Source organism: Miniopterus natalensis, chromosome 15 (genome assembly GCF_054644295.1).
Source record: "Miniopterus natalensis isolate mMinNat1 chromosome 15, mMinNat1.hap1, whole genome shotgun sequence".
NCBI classification, from domain to species: Eukaryota; Metazoa; Chordata; class Mammalia; order Chiroptera; family Miniopteridae; genus Miniopterus; species Miniopterus natalensis.
The window spans coordinates 3,059,305-3,074,507 of record NC_142095.1 but is presented as its reverse complement, the minus strand read 5'-3'; the positions used below and the strand labels follow the sequence as shown (position 1 = coordinate 3,074,507).

The 15,203-nt window shown below is 64.2% G+C and overlaps 1 protein-coding gene across 2 annotated transcripts; it reads left to right on the top strand.

The window, feature by feature from the left end:
• Positions 1 to 4,215: 4,215 nt before the first annotated feature.
• SEMA3B (semaphorin 3B) lies at positions 4,216 to 15,030 on the top strand. 2 transcript variants are annotated; one of them, XM_087824715.1, is made up of 18 exons: positions 4,216 to 4,281; positions 8,206 to 8,398; positions 9,072 to 9,229; positions 9,394 to 9,456; positions 9,861 to 9,980; positions 10,058 to 10,151; positions 10,348 to 10,467; positions 11,334 to 11,479; positions 11,569 to 11,680; positions 11,794 to 11,863; positions 11,941 to 12,085; positions 12,461 to 12,680; positions 12,936 to 13,027; positions 13,107 to 13,148; positions 13,378 to 13,535; positions 13,628 to 13,683; positions 13,771 to 13,910; positions 14,416 to 15,030. In XM_087824715.1, the coding sequence occupies exons 2-18, from the start codon at positions 8,290 to 8,292 to the stop codon at positions 14,815 to 14,817; spliced, it is 2,247 nt and encodes a 748-aa protein (XP_087680841.1). In that variant the 5' UTR covers positions 4,216 to 4,281; positions 8,206 to 8,289; the 3' UTR covers positions 14,818 to 15,030. The 2 variants fall into 2 exon arrangements, with proteins under 2 accessions (XP_087680841.1, XP_087680840.1); XM_087824714.1 differs by lacking the exon at positions 4,216 to 4,281 and having other exon boundaries at positions 8,023 to 8,398.
• Positions 15,031 to 15,203: the final 173 nt, after the last annotated feature.

The following is a 15,203-nucleotide window of genomic DNA, read 5'->3' as shown; positions in this document are numbered from 1 at the left end:
CCAAGAACTGCTGAGCTTTGTTTTTTCCAGGAAGCAGAGACTCTGTCTGAGATGTGCCGAGTTGACCGTAGTGTGGATCCAAACCCTCACTGTGACAGGGCCCTGGGTGCTCGCTCTCCAGGTCAGACTCAGGCCCAGTACTCAGCACTTTATGGGTTTCCAGTGTGGATGCATCTTACCTGCTCAGGCCTGTGTCCCCCCTCCTCCCAGCCCCTCCACAGCCCTGGGGGTGGGGCAGCCTTCCAGCCTTGCAGAGCAGCAGGGGCACATTTGTAAGGACTCATCCACACTGGGCCCAGGAGAGGTGCCCAGTGGGTCTAGTGTGGAAGGAAATTGACTGAGCTCCCAGCCCGAGACCCAGAGACGGTTGCTGTGGTCACAGGGCCAGGTTGTCTGCAGCCCCCTGTACACCTTCCTGTCTCCCAATCGCACATGCTGCCCAGGGCCCTGCCCAGAACTGAGACCCCCTGGCCTGACTAAACAAAGTTGAGGACATAGGGGCCTCTGCCCCAGAGGTGCCCCTCCAAACCTGATGTGGGGGGAAGGGCCAGGCAGGCAGCTGCCCTTCAGTGTGAGGTGCCCTGGGCGGCTGCAGGGCTTCAGCTACACTGGGTCTAGGGCTCAAAGGCTGCGGGGGCTCTCGGGAGGCTGGGGGAGCGCACGCACGTTGCAGGAGGAGGAAACTGGCTGACAGGGCCAGGGGTCCGTGGGGTGGGCCAGGCCCGCTCGCGACTCCCGCAGCCTGCGGCGGAGCCTCCGCGCGGAGCTGGGCGGGGCCGGGCCCGACGGGGACGGGGCGGGGCTGGGAGGCGAGCTCCTCCGCCCGGGCCACCAGGGGGCGCCGCAGCCCGTGCTGGCCCCGGGGCTGGACACCGAGGCTGACGTCACTGGGTCCCGCGGAGGCCGCGGGGCACAAAGAGGCCTTTGTGGGGCCGCGGGGGCTGCGCGCCCGCCGCGGGACAAAGCGGCCGGGCCGGGGTCGGCGCCGTGGGGGCGGGGAGGTCGGAGGGGGCGGGGCGGGGCGCGGGCCCGGCCCCGCCTCCGCGCACCTGCGGGTCCCTCGGAGGCCAGGGGCCCCAGCCCTGGCGGGAGATGAGAGGCCGCAGCGCGCCCAGCCCGCGTCCCCGCCCCGGCGCCCGGCCTTTCCTGCTGCCCCTGCCTGGAGGGCTGGGGGTGACGGACGGGAACAGCACCCCGCCCCCAGCCCGGGATCCCCGCCTGCCTTCGGCGGTCAGGCCCGACCCGCGCAGCCCTGTACGTGCGGGCGGGGCACCGGTGCCCCCAGCAGCGATGCCAGCCCAGCAGGAAGCAGGCACCGGAGATGATTCCTTCCTTCCCTCCTGAGGGGGAACCCTGCACAGAGGCACCATTGAGGAGCTGGCATTGTCTGCTTGGTGCACCCAGTGCCTCCCTCCCTGGGTGGGCCATGCAGGATTCCAGCCAAGATCCCCTTGTACCCGGCTTGGCAGTGGTTCTGGGTGGGGCCCTGGCAGACAGGGCTTCCCTGGGTGCAGACAACTAAGCCCCCACCTGCTCTGGCCTTCCTACCCCTGCTCTGATTTCTAGGGCATAAGGCTCTATTGTCCCAGCACTGGCGGGGGTGGCCTCTCAATTCCTCCTTGTCTTTGGCAGTTGGGAAATTCCCAGCCATGGAGGGTGGCAGGCTGGGGGGCAACCCAGGTGTCCTGCATCCCAATAGGAGGGACTCCGCAAGGTTGATTGCTGGGGATCCCCGACTGCCTGTTGCTGCCCAGGCTGGACTGCAGCCATACCTCCTTCCTGGGAGCAGCTGGGTGAGGGGAGGCAGATATTCTGTGCTCCCTGACCCTGTGTGCCCCTGGAGCTCTCTCAGCCTGAGAAGGCCCACCTTCCTGGCCCCACCCATGGGCAGCTGCAGCTATGAGGCCTGGGACCCTTAGACAGGCAGGGCCAGGCAAGACACCCAGGTTCCTCCTCCCAGACCAAACTGTGGGTCCCAATATGAGGTGGGCTGTCTCTAGCCAGTGGAGACCACCCTAAGGCTGATTCTGTTCCACTGCAAATAGTTGCTCAGGCTACTGATGCCGTGGCAGCCTTGGTATTTTTAACCCATTGTGGGGGGGACAACTGGGAAGAGAGACAAGCTCTGAGTCAGAGAGGCCTGACAAGGGCAACCACTCCCCAACTCTCCTGGCCCAGACCCCCATCCTCAGCAGATGTTTAGAGGCCCAGATGCCAGCTGCAGCATGGGGAGGTGGCCTCATTAGAGATGGGGCCTCTGAAGCTGCAGGGGCTGCTGAGGCCTGGAGGAAGCCCTTGCTATGTTCCAGGGCAGCCCCATGGCTCCTCTTGAAGTCAGGAAAACTTCCTAGCCTCTCAGAGTCAACTCCCCTCCCCCCACCCAGGGTGCCAAGCCAGCCACCAAGGCTGGAGGCTCCAAACCATGACGTGACTGCAGCCACCCAGCCTGTGGCATGGCCAGCTAGGCCAGCATGGCAGTCAGGGAGAGGGCAGGGGCAGGACTGCAGCTTCTCTTGGCTGAGTTCTGGGTCCAGGCCCTCTCCCAAACAACTGCCCCCAAACCTGTCTATCGCCCTAAAAGGGATCCCAGGGGCCCTCACCCCTGCCATGAGGCTGTGCCTTCTCCCCAACCCCCCTTGGATACGCCAGCTCCCATTACACACCAAAAGTGGGGACCTCAAGCTAGTTGGGATATGTGTGTCCATGCCTGCCAGCCACTCCGTTCCTCAGTTAATCACAGTGTTGGGCACCAGGGGGCAGAGGGCAATGCCATGGGTCCCGTTATCCTCTCTGCCTTGGTTTTTCCCATTGCCAGAGACACAACCCCACAGGTGGTCTCAGGAGAAAAATCAGTTTGTCACCAATGGGAAGCCACTGACTCTGCTCTCTGACCTTATTACAGGGTGGGGAGTCAAGGCTGAGGGGTTGGTGCAGGGCCAAGGAAGGGCCTGAGGTGTCCCTTCTCCGTCAGTCCGCCATCCCTACCTGGGCTCAGCAGGCCCTGGTAGGTGGGAGGCTTCCTGCAGGCACTGTCTCCCGCCTTCCTGCACCTGTCCTCTGCTGGGTCTTACAGGTGTCTGGGCTTCACAGAGAGAGGAATCCCCAGAGGTGGATGGTGAATGGCGACAACAGCAGGTGGCAGCGGGGTGGGCCTAACGGCAGGAGGGCACAGTCCAAGCAAAGTCCTGGCCTAGAAAGAGCTGCTGCCTCCTGGCAGTGGGGTGGCTGGAGCACTGGCAGGCTGGCAGGAGTGGTGTGAATGCCGGGCTAAAGCCTGGGGTCCCCAAGCTTTGCAAACTCTGAGTCAGGGGCTGGGAGGGCCTGCAGAAGGGAGGCCTCAGGAGAAGTGGCAGAAAGAACCAGGGCCACAGCCTGGGGTGGGGTGAAGGGGTCAGGCTTCAGGCCTGAACGGAGAGGAGGCAGGGTCTCCCTGAGCTGGGGGCTTGGGCACTGCTGGGGGGTTGCCGACTTGTGGGGTGGGAAAACAGTTCCAGGGAAAGAAAGGAGACTGGAGAGGAGCCAAGTCTGAGAAGGACTCAGAAGTTTGGGCAGAAGAGGCGAAGGGAAGGGTCTCCCTCCAGGTCCCCGGGCCTGGATCCTGCGCGATGCCCAGTGCTGAGGTGGCAACAGGAGTGCACACCTGTACCCGCCTCCAGCGTGCCAGACCTGCCCAGCCCCCATTTACAACCGCAGGACCAGTGAAGGGAGTGATCTGAGAGGCTCCATTTCCCCCTAGGGACACACAGTTGAGCAGAGGTGTCAGGATTCAGCCCCACCCCACCTTCTTCCCTCCCCTGGCTACTAGGAGGTTGATCCCTGGTCCCCCAAACCTGAGATCATCTGGAGCCCCCCACAGCACTCCTGGAAGTGTAGCTTGTGTTAATGTATGTTAATGAGTTTAGGGACAACCCCAGTCTGCTTTTGCAGCATTCCTGGCACAGCCCTCCCCCCTCCCCCAGGCTACGGAGGAGGGGAGAGGGAGGCCCTGCCCCCAGCCCCCCCAGTCCCCCTCGCTGGGCAATGAGGAAAACAGGAGTGAGTGAAGAGCTGTGATGTGGCTGGGGGGGGGGGCGGGCTGCCCCATCCCAGAGGGGCTGACCTCAGCCGGGGAGGAATGTGCAGGAGGCGGAGGGTAGGGGCGGAGCGGTGGGGGCAGGGCCACAGTCGGAGGCCCAGGGTTCCTGGCTGCCCCTCCCTCAGCCCCTCCACCTCAGCTCTGACATGGCCCTCAGAAGGAAAGGGGAACAGGCAAGGAAGGGAGGAGCTGATCTTTCCAAAAAGGTGGGCCAGGGGTCCCCTGGGAGCTCGGAGACTAGGCTGCGGGTGGGTGGGGAAGTGCCTGGACAGACCCTTTCCCAGGAGACCCCCTGGGGTGGGTGCGGAATGTCAGAGAATTTAGGCCTCAGTTAGGTTCTCTGCAGGACCCCCCTGCCTAAGTGCCCGGGGAGCACATCTTAGTACCCACGTGACCAGAACGGGGCAGGCTGGAGCCACTCGCCTTGATGGCGAAAGCAGGTGTGAGTGGGGAACCAAGGTGACCCAGCCCAGGCTTCCTCAGATGGATGTCCTCCCCCAGCCACACCACCCAGAGCCCAGGCAGGGTGCAGGGGCCAGGCCCAGCTGGTGACGAGGGGTCGGGAGGCAGGTGCTGGGACTTGGCACAACAATCCAGTTATTTCCAGAAGGAAGAACTGAGGCCTTGGCAGCCTGTGCCACTAACAGGCAGCACCGGGGCAAGAACCCAGGCAGGCCTTTGCACACGGATGCCCTGGCAAAGGGTGGGGGCCAAGGAGCCTGGGGTGGCCCTAGGGCTGGGGTGCAGGCAGGAGTAGGGACCTCAGCTGCCTCCCGTGGTTTGTCCCATTCTGTCAAGACTCGGGCCCAGGCTGCCTGATTCCAGAATCCTTGGGGACTTCCAGAGCCCAGTGTAACCCGCAGCCAATGACCCTGCTCCTAGTGTTGTCCCCATGAGGTCCCTGCCCAGGGCCTGGCATACACTTGGACCTGAGGAGCAGAAAGGACACCTTGTGGGGACAGGGACAACTTGAGCTCCCACTCCTGGGGACCTCCCTTCCTGCTCCAGGGAGGGGACACATCTGGAGTTAGGAGGACAATGTGAAGGTCTCAGGTGGCCCAGGGACAGCCCAGGCCCTTTGGCTGGGGGTTGAATCCCAGGATGTTGGAAAGATGGGGGGGGGGGTGTCCTGGTTCCATTTCTCATATGGTCACAGGGCTAGGGAGTGAATGAAACAGAGGCTGGGACCCTGGGCCTGAAGAACTAAAAGCAGTGGGGGCAGGTAGGGGGCACAGCGGGTGTGGGTGGGGACCTCAAAGGCACTTGCTGATCTTGGCTGCTTGGGTGGAAAAATTGTAAACAGCCAAAGAATTTTGTTTGCTTGCATGGGGCGGGGGGAGGCAGGCCAGGTCCAAGGCAGAGAGCCTGGGAGGAGGCAGAGGTGCATCCCGGAAGCCCAGAAGGTCACGCAGAGGTGTGTCCCTCCCCAACCCTACGGGAAGGCCCCTGGTTCTCCCAGTGACCCCTACCATTCCCTGCCAGTCAGCCAGCCAGGTAGGCACACCAGGCCCTGAGGCTCAGGAAAGAGGCACGACCCCACCCTGTCTGGGCACAGATTCCTCTACCCCGGGGCACTTGGCAGGAGATGGCAGCAGAACTATGTGTACTTGCCACTGCCACACGGCCTCCCTTGCTGACCCCTGAGCGGCTGCTGGCCTCCCTTGAGGATGCCTGCAGGAGGATGCCTTTTGGGGAGGTGTTGAGGGGTGGAAGCCCATCCTCCAGTCCTGGCACATACACCCAGGTAGACCTGAGGTCCCCACTCAGCCATTGTCAACATTCAGCTCCTCTAAAAAAGTACCCCTGGCAGTCCAGACAAGGTGCGTCCCCAGACTCAGCTTCAAGCCAAGCCCCCAGACCCTTCCCAGCTGAGGCTCCGAGATGAAGTGTAGGAGCCCTGTCCCATCTGTGAGAGACACTCCCTTGGGGACAGGTGGTGCCTGGGTGGGCCCTCACCCCGCAGTGCATAGTAGACCTCCTGCCTGCCCTGCCTGCCCCTCTCTGGCCCTCCTCTACTGCCCCAGGCTGGCTGTTATGGCAACCACTGCCAGCCAAGTGGCAGAGGTACTGGCCTGAGTGGTGAGGAAGGACTGGGACTGGGTCCTGAGGGCCCATCAGGCCTCCAGCTGAGAACCCCCTCCCCTGACCTCCAACCCTCCCATCCCAGCTGGCTCCTGGGGCTGAGGTGGCAGCTGGGCCCCTCGTTACCCTCCGCCTGCGCCCCAGCTGTGGAAGGACAGGTGAAGAACCTGAGTCCCCCAGGGGTGCCTCTACCAGCTGTTCCTTCTGCCTGGGGCTGGGGGCTCTTTCTTGCTCCTTCCTCCTTCACCTTGACTGGTAGCCCCTTTCAGACTGCTGCTTGGGGCGCCCTACTGCTGTGAGGCCCCACGGGGGGTCATCCCTACCCACCCCTCCTGTGTGCCCCCTCCACTTTGGCCCGGCCACCATCTCCAGCCGTCCAGGCTGCCTGCCCAGTCACCCGATCTGCCCGCCCCATAAACTTGACGGCGCGTGTGGGGCGGTGGCCGGCTTGGCGGGGGCAGGGGCTGCTTCTTAAAGGGGCCGTTGGAGGGTGCCCTTCGCCCCCTAGGCTTCTCCCCTTCTGCGGGGTGAGAAGGGGCTGGGGGAGGGGGCGCTGCTGCGGGAGCTCTTGGGGGCCTTTGGGAAGGTAGCTGGATGTTTTGTGGCAGAACCCCCAGACCAGAAGAGGCAGCGGAGGGAAGGAGGGAGGTGGGGGCCCCCGCACGGAAGGGGTCCCGCAGCTGTGGAGCTGGGCAGGGGCGGGGGGAGCGGTCTGGGACGTGCCTCAGCAGCTGTGCCCCTTGCTTCATCCCACCCCAGGACCTTGCCCCACGCCAGGGCTCTGGTGCCCCGCACCTGCACAGCCTGCCTCTGGGAGGATGGTGGCCATTGAGGCCAGAGCCTGGCCCCATCTGAGGGGTCCCGGGAAGGGCTCTGGCTCGGAGAAGTGGAGGGGCTCAAAGATGGGGAAGCCCTGAGGCTGAGGGCAGGGGAGGGAGAGGCTCAGGGAGGCGGGCTGCTCCCTTAGCTGGGGGGAGAGGCTGCCTCAGGCCCTTGGCTCTCCCCACTTGATTTCTCTTGGGTCTGAAGTCTGAGCTCACAGAATTTCATTGTGTGACCAGCCCAGTCCACCCTCGGGTGGGGAGAGAAGCCAGCTTGAGCTGGGCTGTTTGATCCCAGCAGTCCCGGGTCAGAGCCCAGGTTCCTGCCCAGCCCCTGGGGCTCCTGGGCAGCACTTCTCTCTCTGAGAAATGGGCTCCAGGAGTGTCCCCGAGTTGAAGGCAGGGATGGACTCTGAGGTTGTTTTTGCTCACCTGCCTGTCCAAATAGACACGCATACACTTGTGTGTGCACACACATTCACACATGCACGCACTTGTGACACACATATGGACGTCCGTGAGTGCACACACCACACAGACACTGCATAAACACACATGCAATGCTGCGTGTGCACACATGCGTGCCACATATCTACATATGTAATACACATGCCACGTGGCCTCACAGGCGTGTATGTGATACATACGACACACGTGCAATACAGATACGCAAAGGGACCCTCAGAACATTCACACTCAAGGGCTCCCGCACCATTGGCTCCAGTCCCAAAGGTGCCTCTGTCGCTGAGGCTGCGGGTGCACAGCCACCTCCAGAGGCCTGACCCCTCCTGTTGTGCTCTCCCACCACCGGCTTGTTTTGCTCGCTGCACTTGGAGCCCTCTAAAACGCACCGATCTGAGTCCTTGTTGGCGCTCTGCCACCTCCTGTCTGTGTCCCCCAGCGTCCCCAGCCCAAGTCCCAGGCTGGCACGAAGTAGGCGCACCGAGTGTGTGAATTAATGTCTGTGAGTGTGTATGTGGGAGGGCGGGGTACTGGGGAGGGTGACGTGGTGGGGCGGGTGCCTGCCAGTGTGGGGGTGCCCCAAGGGTGTGCCCAGCGTGGGTGTGTCTGTGATTGTGGCCAGGCAGGGCACCCTCGGAGGGAGGGGAGGACTCGGAAGCAGAATGCGACCCCCCAGCTTCCTTCCCCTGGGGGCTGTAATCTGATCCCCCGGGACTCCCCCAGCTCAGCTGCCCTCCCTTGCCCTCTCTGCAACTCGTCTTCCAGATCCCAGGGCAGAGTCCAGGGCGGCTCAAGGCTCCTCCACACGCGCCTGCCGAGGCCTGCTGAGCCCTGGGCGCCCTGAGCGGGATGGGGCGGCCTGGGGCTGCCGCCATTCCCTCAGCCCTGGTCCTGCTCTGCACGGCGGTGCTGAGGGCCGCCTCCCCCAGCCCTCCCCGCCTCCGGTTCTCCTTCCAAGGTAGGTGCACCTGGCAGGCGGGAGGCCCAGCTCAGGTGGGCAGGGAAGGGGCCCAGTGCGGGAGGGGGCGCTGGGTTGTCGTCGCACCACCTGACCTGTGTGCCACCTGACCCGGCTGGATTGGGAGCACTCAGCCATCTCCAGTTAACCCTGTCCTGGCCTCAGCCCACATTCCCCTCTGCTTTCCCAGGAAGACCCTTTCTGTCCCCATGGCAACAGATCCTGCCTCTGTACCATCCCCTGCTCCCGGGGAGCTGAGGCGTGGGGGCCATTAGAGCTCCTTGCACACCCCACACAGGAGCGGTTACTAGGCAGTGGCATGGCCCTGAGCTCAGGCTCCTGGCGGGGACGCCTCAGCCTGGGTTGGGGTTCTGGCTTTCCCTGTATGCCTGGCCTCCCCCAGAACCCTGGCCTCCCAGAGTGCCTGCCTGGAGACCCTGCTTGTCCGAGCACGCCCAGGAGCCCAACCTGCCTTCCCTTGGGCGGGGGGTGGCTGCACTGCCCACCCTGGAAGCTTCGCGCCTGGGTGGGCCTTCACCAATGTAAACTCGCATAGGTGTGAATTCAGGTGTGCGTGGGCCGGGTCACACGTACAACCTTGGCCTGTGAGAGAGACAAGAGGCAGGGCCCGGGAAAGCGTCCGTTAGAATCCTCAGTGGCGTCCCCTCTGCAGAGCTCCAGGCCCAGCACGGCCTCCGGACCTTCCGGCTGCCGAGAACCTGCTGCTACGAAGCTCTGCTGGTGGATGAGGAGCGTGGACGGCTGTTCGTGGGCGCTGAGAATCACGTGGCCTCCCTCAGCCTGGACAACATCAGCAAGCGGGCCAAGAAGGTGCCAGGGGCCCCCAGCCTTGGTGGTGCTTCCCAGGGAGAGCGCCCTGGGAAGAACTGCAGACTGCTTGGCGAGACCAGGGGGATGGGTCCCCTGAGCGGACACCCTAGCCAGAGAGCACCCGAAGTCCCTGACCCGTGTTCCCCCTTCCCGATCCCCCATAGCTGGCCTGGCCGGCCCCTGTGGAATGGCGAGAGGAGTGCAACTGGGCGGGGAAGGACATTGGTGTGAGTGTTGGCTGCCCGGGTGGGAGCAGGAGGGTCAGCCCCTCACTCCATAGACGGGGCAGTGCTGAAACAGAGGCCTGTCTGTTCTGGCAGGGATGGGGGCAAGGGGTGAGGTGGCTGAAGTCTGGAGGTAGTGAGTCAGGGTGGGGGCTCATGTGATTCTTCTTGGGTGCCTGTGAGTCACAGGGGGCAACGCAGGCCTGTGTTTCCCTGTGTACCCATGCTAGTGAGAGGTGGGCTGGGTGGGTCACCAACGGCACCCAGGTCCCTGTAGCCCATGTCGGTACTTGCCTGGGCTGATGCAGACGAAAGGAAGGGGTGGGGGTGCCACTGGTGAGCTGGGACCCCTTAAGGTCGCCTCCCTGGGGGAGGCCTCATTGTCCCTGCTCCCGCCTGCCTACCAGACCGAGTGCATGAACTTCGTGAAGCTGCTGCATGCCTACAACCGCACTCACTTGCTGGCCTGTGGCACCGGGGCCTTCCACCCCACCTGTGCCTTTGTGGAAGTGGGCCACCGGCTGGAGGTAAGGCCAGATGCAGGCAGAGAGGGTGGCTGGGAGAGTAAGGGAGGGCCTGGCAGTAACAACTTCCCCACCTCCAGGAGCCCATGCTCCGCCTGGACCTTCGAAGGCTAGAGGATGGCAAGGGCAAGAGTCCTTATGACCCCAGGCACCGTGCGGCCTCCGTGCTGGTGGGTGAGTCCAAAGGCTGGGATCCCAACAGAACTTTGGGACCCCTCAGAGACTCTAGAACCTCACAAAGTCCCAAGACCCTCCCAGGAGCCCCAGGGATCCCCATAGCCTCATTGACTCCCCGGGGCCCCCACAGCTCCGCAGGCCTCCCCACCCGAGAGCCTTCAGCTTGGCTGAGCAGCCCTCGCCCTGTCTGCAGAGGAAGAGCTGTATTCTGGGGTGGCCGCAGACCTCATGGGCCGGGACTTCACCATCTTCCGCAGCCTGGGCCAGCGTCCGAGTCTCCGAACAGAGCCACACGACTCCCGCTGGCTCAATGGTGAGAGACTAGTGGGAGTGGCAGGAGGAGACCCTCATCCCCAACAGGGCAGGTACTGAGTAAAGCCCATAAAATAAGTGAGTAATGGGCACAGCCAGGTCTCAGCAAGTACTACCAAGTGGCAGGCCCTGTGGGGGGTATAGCCCATACCCTCTTTGAGTTCTCAGACCTCCTAACAAATTATAAAATCACTTCCAATGGCAATCAGACCAATGAGAGAATAAAGAGGGGGGGAGGGGAAAGGGTGACCAGGTGCAGGTGGTGGGAGGGTTGGGTAAAGAAAGCCGCTCTGCTGACCCAGGTGTGAGCTATTTCCCAAAGCACAGCAGGACCGAGGGAAGAGCATTCCAGGCAGAGGGAATAGCTAATGCAAAGGCCTTGGGGCAGGAACATGCCAAGAAACAGGTTTATGAAGGGAGCAATGATAAGGGACCTGAACTGTCATGGGCCAGGGTAGTTTATTCTGATGGGACCAAGCAGAGTGTTTGAAACAGGAGTGGGGCGCCTGCTTCCTGCTAGAGAATAAGATTCATGAGTGAAAGTAAAAGCGGAGACTCCATGCCTCTCCTTTCTTAAGCCACTGACCTGGGGAACTATCAGGGCAAGGCGGGGGTGGGGGTGGGGGTGGGGGTGGGGGGCGCCCAGGAAGCCGCGGTCTCTGCCGCCCTCTCGTGGCGGCTCCCTGACTCGCAGGCCCTGGCCTTTCAGCCCATCCCTGCGCCGTCTGAACTTGGCTGTGGAGGCCGGGGAGTCAGGTGCTGCCCACCGGCTCCTGGGAGAGGGAGCAGTGGGGCATGTGGGTCGCACAGCAGATCCGGGGGTCGGGGCCAGGGCCTCTCTGACTCCGTGCCTCTTCCTGTGGCCAGAGCCCAAGTTCATTAAGGTGTTTTGGATTCCGGAGAGTGAGAACCCGGACGATGACAAGATCTTCTTCTTCTTTCGTGAGTCAGCAGTGGAGGCCTCGCAGGCACTGGGCCGCCTGTCCGTGTCCCGCATCGGCCAGATCTGCCGGGTGAGGAGTCCCTGAGCCACATCTAGTGACCCCACTCCACCCGTTTGCCTTTGGGGCCTTGACCTCATCCCTTCCAATTGACCCCACAGAATGACGTGGGCGGCCAGCGTAGCCTGGTCAACAAGTGGACCACATTCCTGAAGGCGCGGCTGGTGTGCTCAGTGCCGGGCATCGAGGGTGACACACACTTTGACCAGCTCCGTGAGTGCCAGGCGTGAGGGATGGAGTGGGGGGAGGGGTGCAGGGGCACAGGCGCAGGAGCTTGGCCGCCTGCGGGCTGCGTGCCCTCTTCCAACCAGGCCCCTTGCCCACAGAGGACGTGTTCCTGCTGTCCTCCAGGGACCGCTGGACCCCGCTGCTCTATGCCGTCTTCTCCACCTCCAGGTGAGGGGCGGGGGTGGCCGTGTGGGGCAGCCTGGGCCCCGCGGGGCCTGCCGCTCTACCGGTGCTCTCGCCTGCAGCGGCGTCTTCCAGGGCTCTGCCGTGTGCGTGTACAGCATGAACGACGTGCGCCGGGCCTTCCTGGGACCCTTTGCCCACAAGGAGGGGCCCACGCACCAGTGGGTGTCTTACCAGGGCCGTGTCCCCTACCCCCGGCCCGGCATGGTATGTAGCCCAGGGACCCCGACCACAGCCCACTAAATGCCTCAGAGATGGAGAACTTGGCCTGGGGTCTTCTTAGTTAAATGTGGTTTCTACCGTTTGTTGTTGGTGAAAAAAAAGTCAACTTCATCAGACAGGGCTCCGCAGGGTAAGGCCACGTCTCCTCCTTAGACTCCCAAAGGCAGGGCTGGGTCTCCTCTCTTAGATTCCCAGGACAGGGCCCTGTCCAAACCCTGCCCCCCAACACACACACACACAGACACACACACACACACACACACACACACACTCTCTCCAGGCTCCCAGAGGTCTCTCGTGGAGGACTGCTGACCAACCCCTCATACCACATCCCTGTTGTGCCTCCTCCCCACCCCCCAGTGCCCCAGCAAGACATTTGGCACCTTCAGTTCTACCAAGGACTTTCCTGATGACGTCATCCAGTTTGCCAGGAACCATCCCCTCATGTACAATTCCATCCTGCCCATGGGGGGGCGCCCTCTCTTCCTACAAGTGGGTGCCGGGTACACCTTCACCCAGATTGTCGCAGACCGAGTAGCAGCTGCTGACGGACACTACGACGTCCTCTTCATTGGCACAGGTCAGGGTCCTGCCATGACCACCCACCAGACCCAGTCCAGGCTCCACGGTCTGTTAGAAGCTCCCCTTGTTCAGTCCCCTCTCCACACCTTTGCCTGGGCTCTGCCCCCGTCTCCTGGATGCTGCTCTGATTGTTCCAACCCACGTTCTCCATCAACCCAACCACGCTGAGGGTAGAGGCCTCCAAGGGGAAGAGATCCCGGGCCCTCGCTGTCCAGGAACACAAAGAGCCACTCACCCCTCCTCACCCCTGCAGACGCTGGCACAGTGCTGAAGGTGATCTCAGTCCCCAAGGGCAGCCAGACTGATGACGAGGGGCTGCTCCTGGAGGAGCTGCAGGTGTTCGAGGTGAGGCCTAGCACCCATCATCTGAGGTACCCCCACTCCATTCAGCCCCGACCCCCAGCACCCCTTCTCTCTCTCTTAGGACTCTGCACCTGTCACCACCATGCAAATCTCCTCCAAGAGGGTAAGTGACCAGAAGTCTCCAGGGTGGAATGGACCGAGTGGGTGCCCCCAACCCCGCATGTCCTTTGGTAGTTTGCGGCCCCAGGTTTGAGTGTAGGCTCTGCCTTTGTTAGACTGTGTGACCCAAGACCTCAGTGTTCTCATCTGTCAAGTGGGGAAGGGATCCCTGACGGATGGGAGGCGGGCACGGGGCCTTCCGCAGTCAGCCCCGAGCCCCTCGTGCCCCCTAGCACCAGCTGTACGTAGCCTCGCGGAGCGCAGTGGCCCAGATCCCGTTGTACCGCTGTGCTGCCCACGGCCTGGCCTGTGCCGAATGCTGCCTGGCGCGTGACCCCTACTGCGCCTGGGACGGGGCCAGGTGCACTCGCTTCCAGCCTAGTGCCAAGAGGTGGGCAGGCGCGGGGCGGGCCGGGGCGGGCCGCCGGGAGGGGTCCCTGGTGAAAAGAAGGGCTGGGGAGGCTCCAGTGTTATGTCCCCCAGGCGGTTCCGGCGGCAAGACATAAAGAACGGCGACCCCAGGACGCTGTGCTCCGGCGGTGAGTGCCCAGCGGTCCTCCCCTCACCCCTTGGAGATGCCCCACCCCCACTGCCCGGCCTGAATCTGACACCCTCGCTGCCCCCAGACTCGTCCCCTCCCGCGCTGCTGGAGCGGAAGGTGTTCGGCGTGGAGGGAGGCAGCGCCTTCCTGGAGTGTGAGCCCCGCTCGCTGCAGGCGCACGTGGAGTGGACCTTCCAGCGCGCAGGGGAGGGGGCCAGCACCCCGGTGAGCCTGGGGGCAGTGAGGGTGGGGTGGGGAGAGTCCCCAGCCAGGCCCGTGTCCCTCCCCCTACGGCCCTGACTAATGAGGCCCCACATCTAGATGAGGTCCAGCCCCGCCCCGTGAGGTTCTGCCTGCCCGGACCCCTTAGGTCCAGTTTGGCCCCTCATCCTGGTGAGGCCCCATTCCTGCCAACTAGGCTCCTGACCGCTCCCTCTCCCGCATCTCCCGCTCTTTACCAACCCCCCAAAAGCCCTGCCCTCCCCCGCCTATTGAGTGCCCTGACCCGCCCCCCGTATTCAAACGAACCCCGCTCTGTTCGGGTTTCCGCACTCGAAGACCACTTGCCCCCTTGCACCCCAACTTCCAATGTGCACCTGCGCGCGCCAACTCTGCGGCTCCCCCTCGGTCACGGCGACCGTGGCCTCTCCCGTCCGACCCCGGGGCCCGGAGCCGCGGGCGCCCCGCCCCGCCCCGCCCCGCCCCCGGCCTCACGCTGGCCCCCCCGCAGGTGCCGGCGGCGGAGCGCGCGGAGCGCACGGCGCGGGGGCTGCTGCTGCGCGGGCTGCGGCGCGGGGACGCGGGCGCGTACGTGTGCGCCGCCGTGGAGCAGGGCTTCTCGCGGCCGCTGCGGCGCCTGGTGCTGCACGTGCTGAGCGCGGCGCAGGCCGAGAGGCTGGCCCGGAGCGGGGACGCCGCGCCCGCCGCGCCGCCGAGCCCCAAGCTCTGGTACCGGGACTTCCTGCAGCTGGTGGAGCCGGGCGGCGGCGGCGCGAGCTCCCTGCGAATGTGCCGACCGCAGCCCGAGCCGCGCCCGCCGCCGCCCGAGCCCCGGAGGAAGGGTCGCAACCGGCGGACGCACGGCCCCGAGCCGCGCGCCGAGCGGGGCCCGCGCAGCGCCGCGCGCTGGTGACTCGGCCGTCGCCGCGCCGGGGACGGGAGGAGACGAGGCGACTGGACGGACCCTGGGAGCGTACAGCTGGGGCACGGGCGCACGGCGGTCCCCGGCCCCCCGAGACGCCCACGGACAGCTCTGGCCGGGGCGGCCGCGCCGGCTTATTTATTAACAGGATAACCCGTGAATGTAGCCCCGCAGGGGCGGCCCAGGCCCGGCCCGGCCCGGCAGGTGGGGAGGCGGAGCGCCCGCCCGGAGAGGGGCCTCCGCGGGGCAGGCGCGGAAAGCTGTGAACAGGCCGGGCGAGCCCCTGTACTAATGCAATAAACACTATCGGCTGAAGCTGGAACGGCCCCGGCACATTCGCTGGCCCCGGGTCTCGCCGTGTGGCCTTGGGCACCTTC

What these genes read in the sequence shown, in the direction of transcription:
- SEMA3B (XM_087824715.1), top strand. Translation starts at nt 8,290, where the DNA reads ATGGGGCGGCCTGGGGCTGCCGCCATTCCCTCAGCCCTGGTCCTGCTC. An exon ending in AGGAGCTGCAGGTGTTCGAG is followed by an intron (nt 13,028 to 13,106) that starts GTGAGGCCTAGC and finishes TCTCTCTCTTAG; the next exon opens with GACTCTGCACCTGTCACCAC. An exon ending in TTCCAGCCTAGTGCCAAGAG is followed by an intron (nt 13,536 to 13,627) that starts GTGGGCAGGCGC and finishes TATGTCCCCCAG; the next exon opens with GCGGTTCCGGCGGCAAGACA.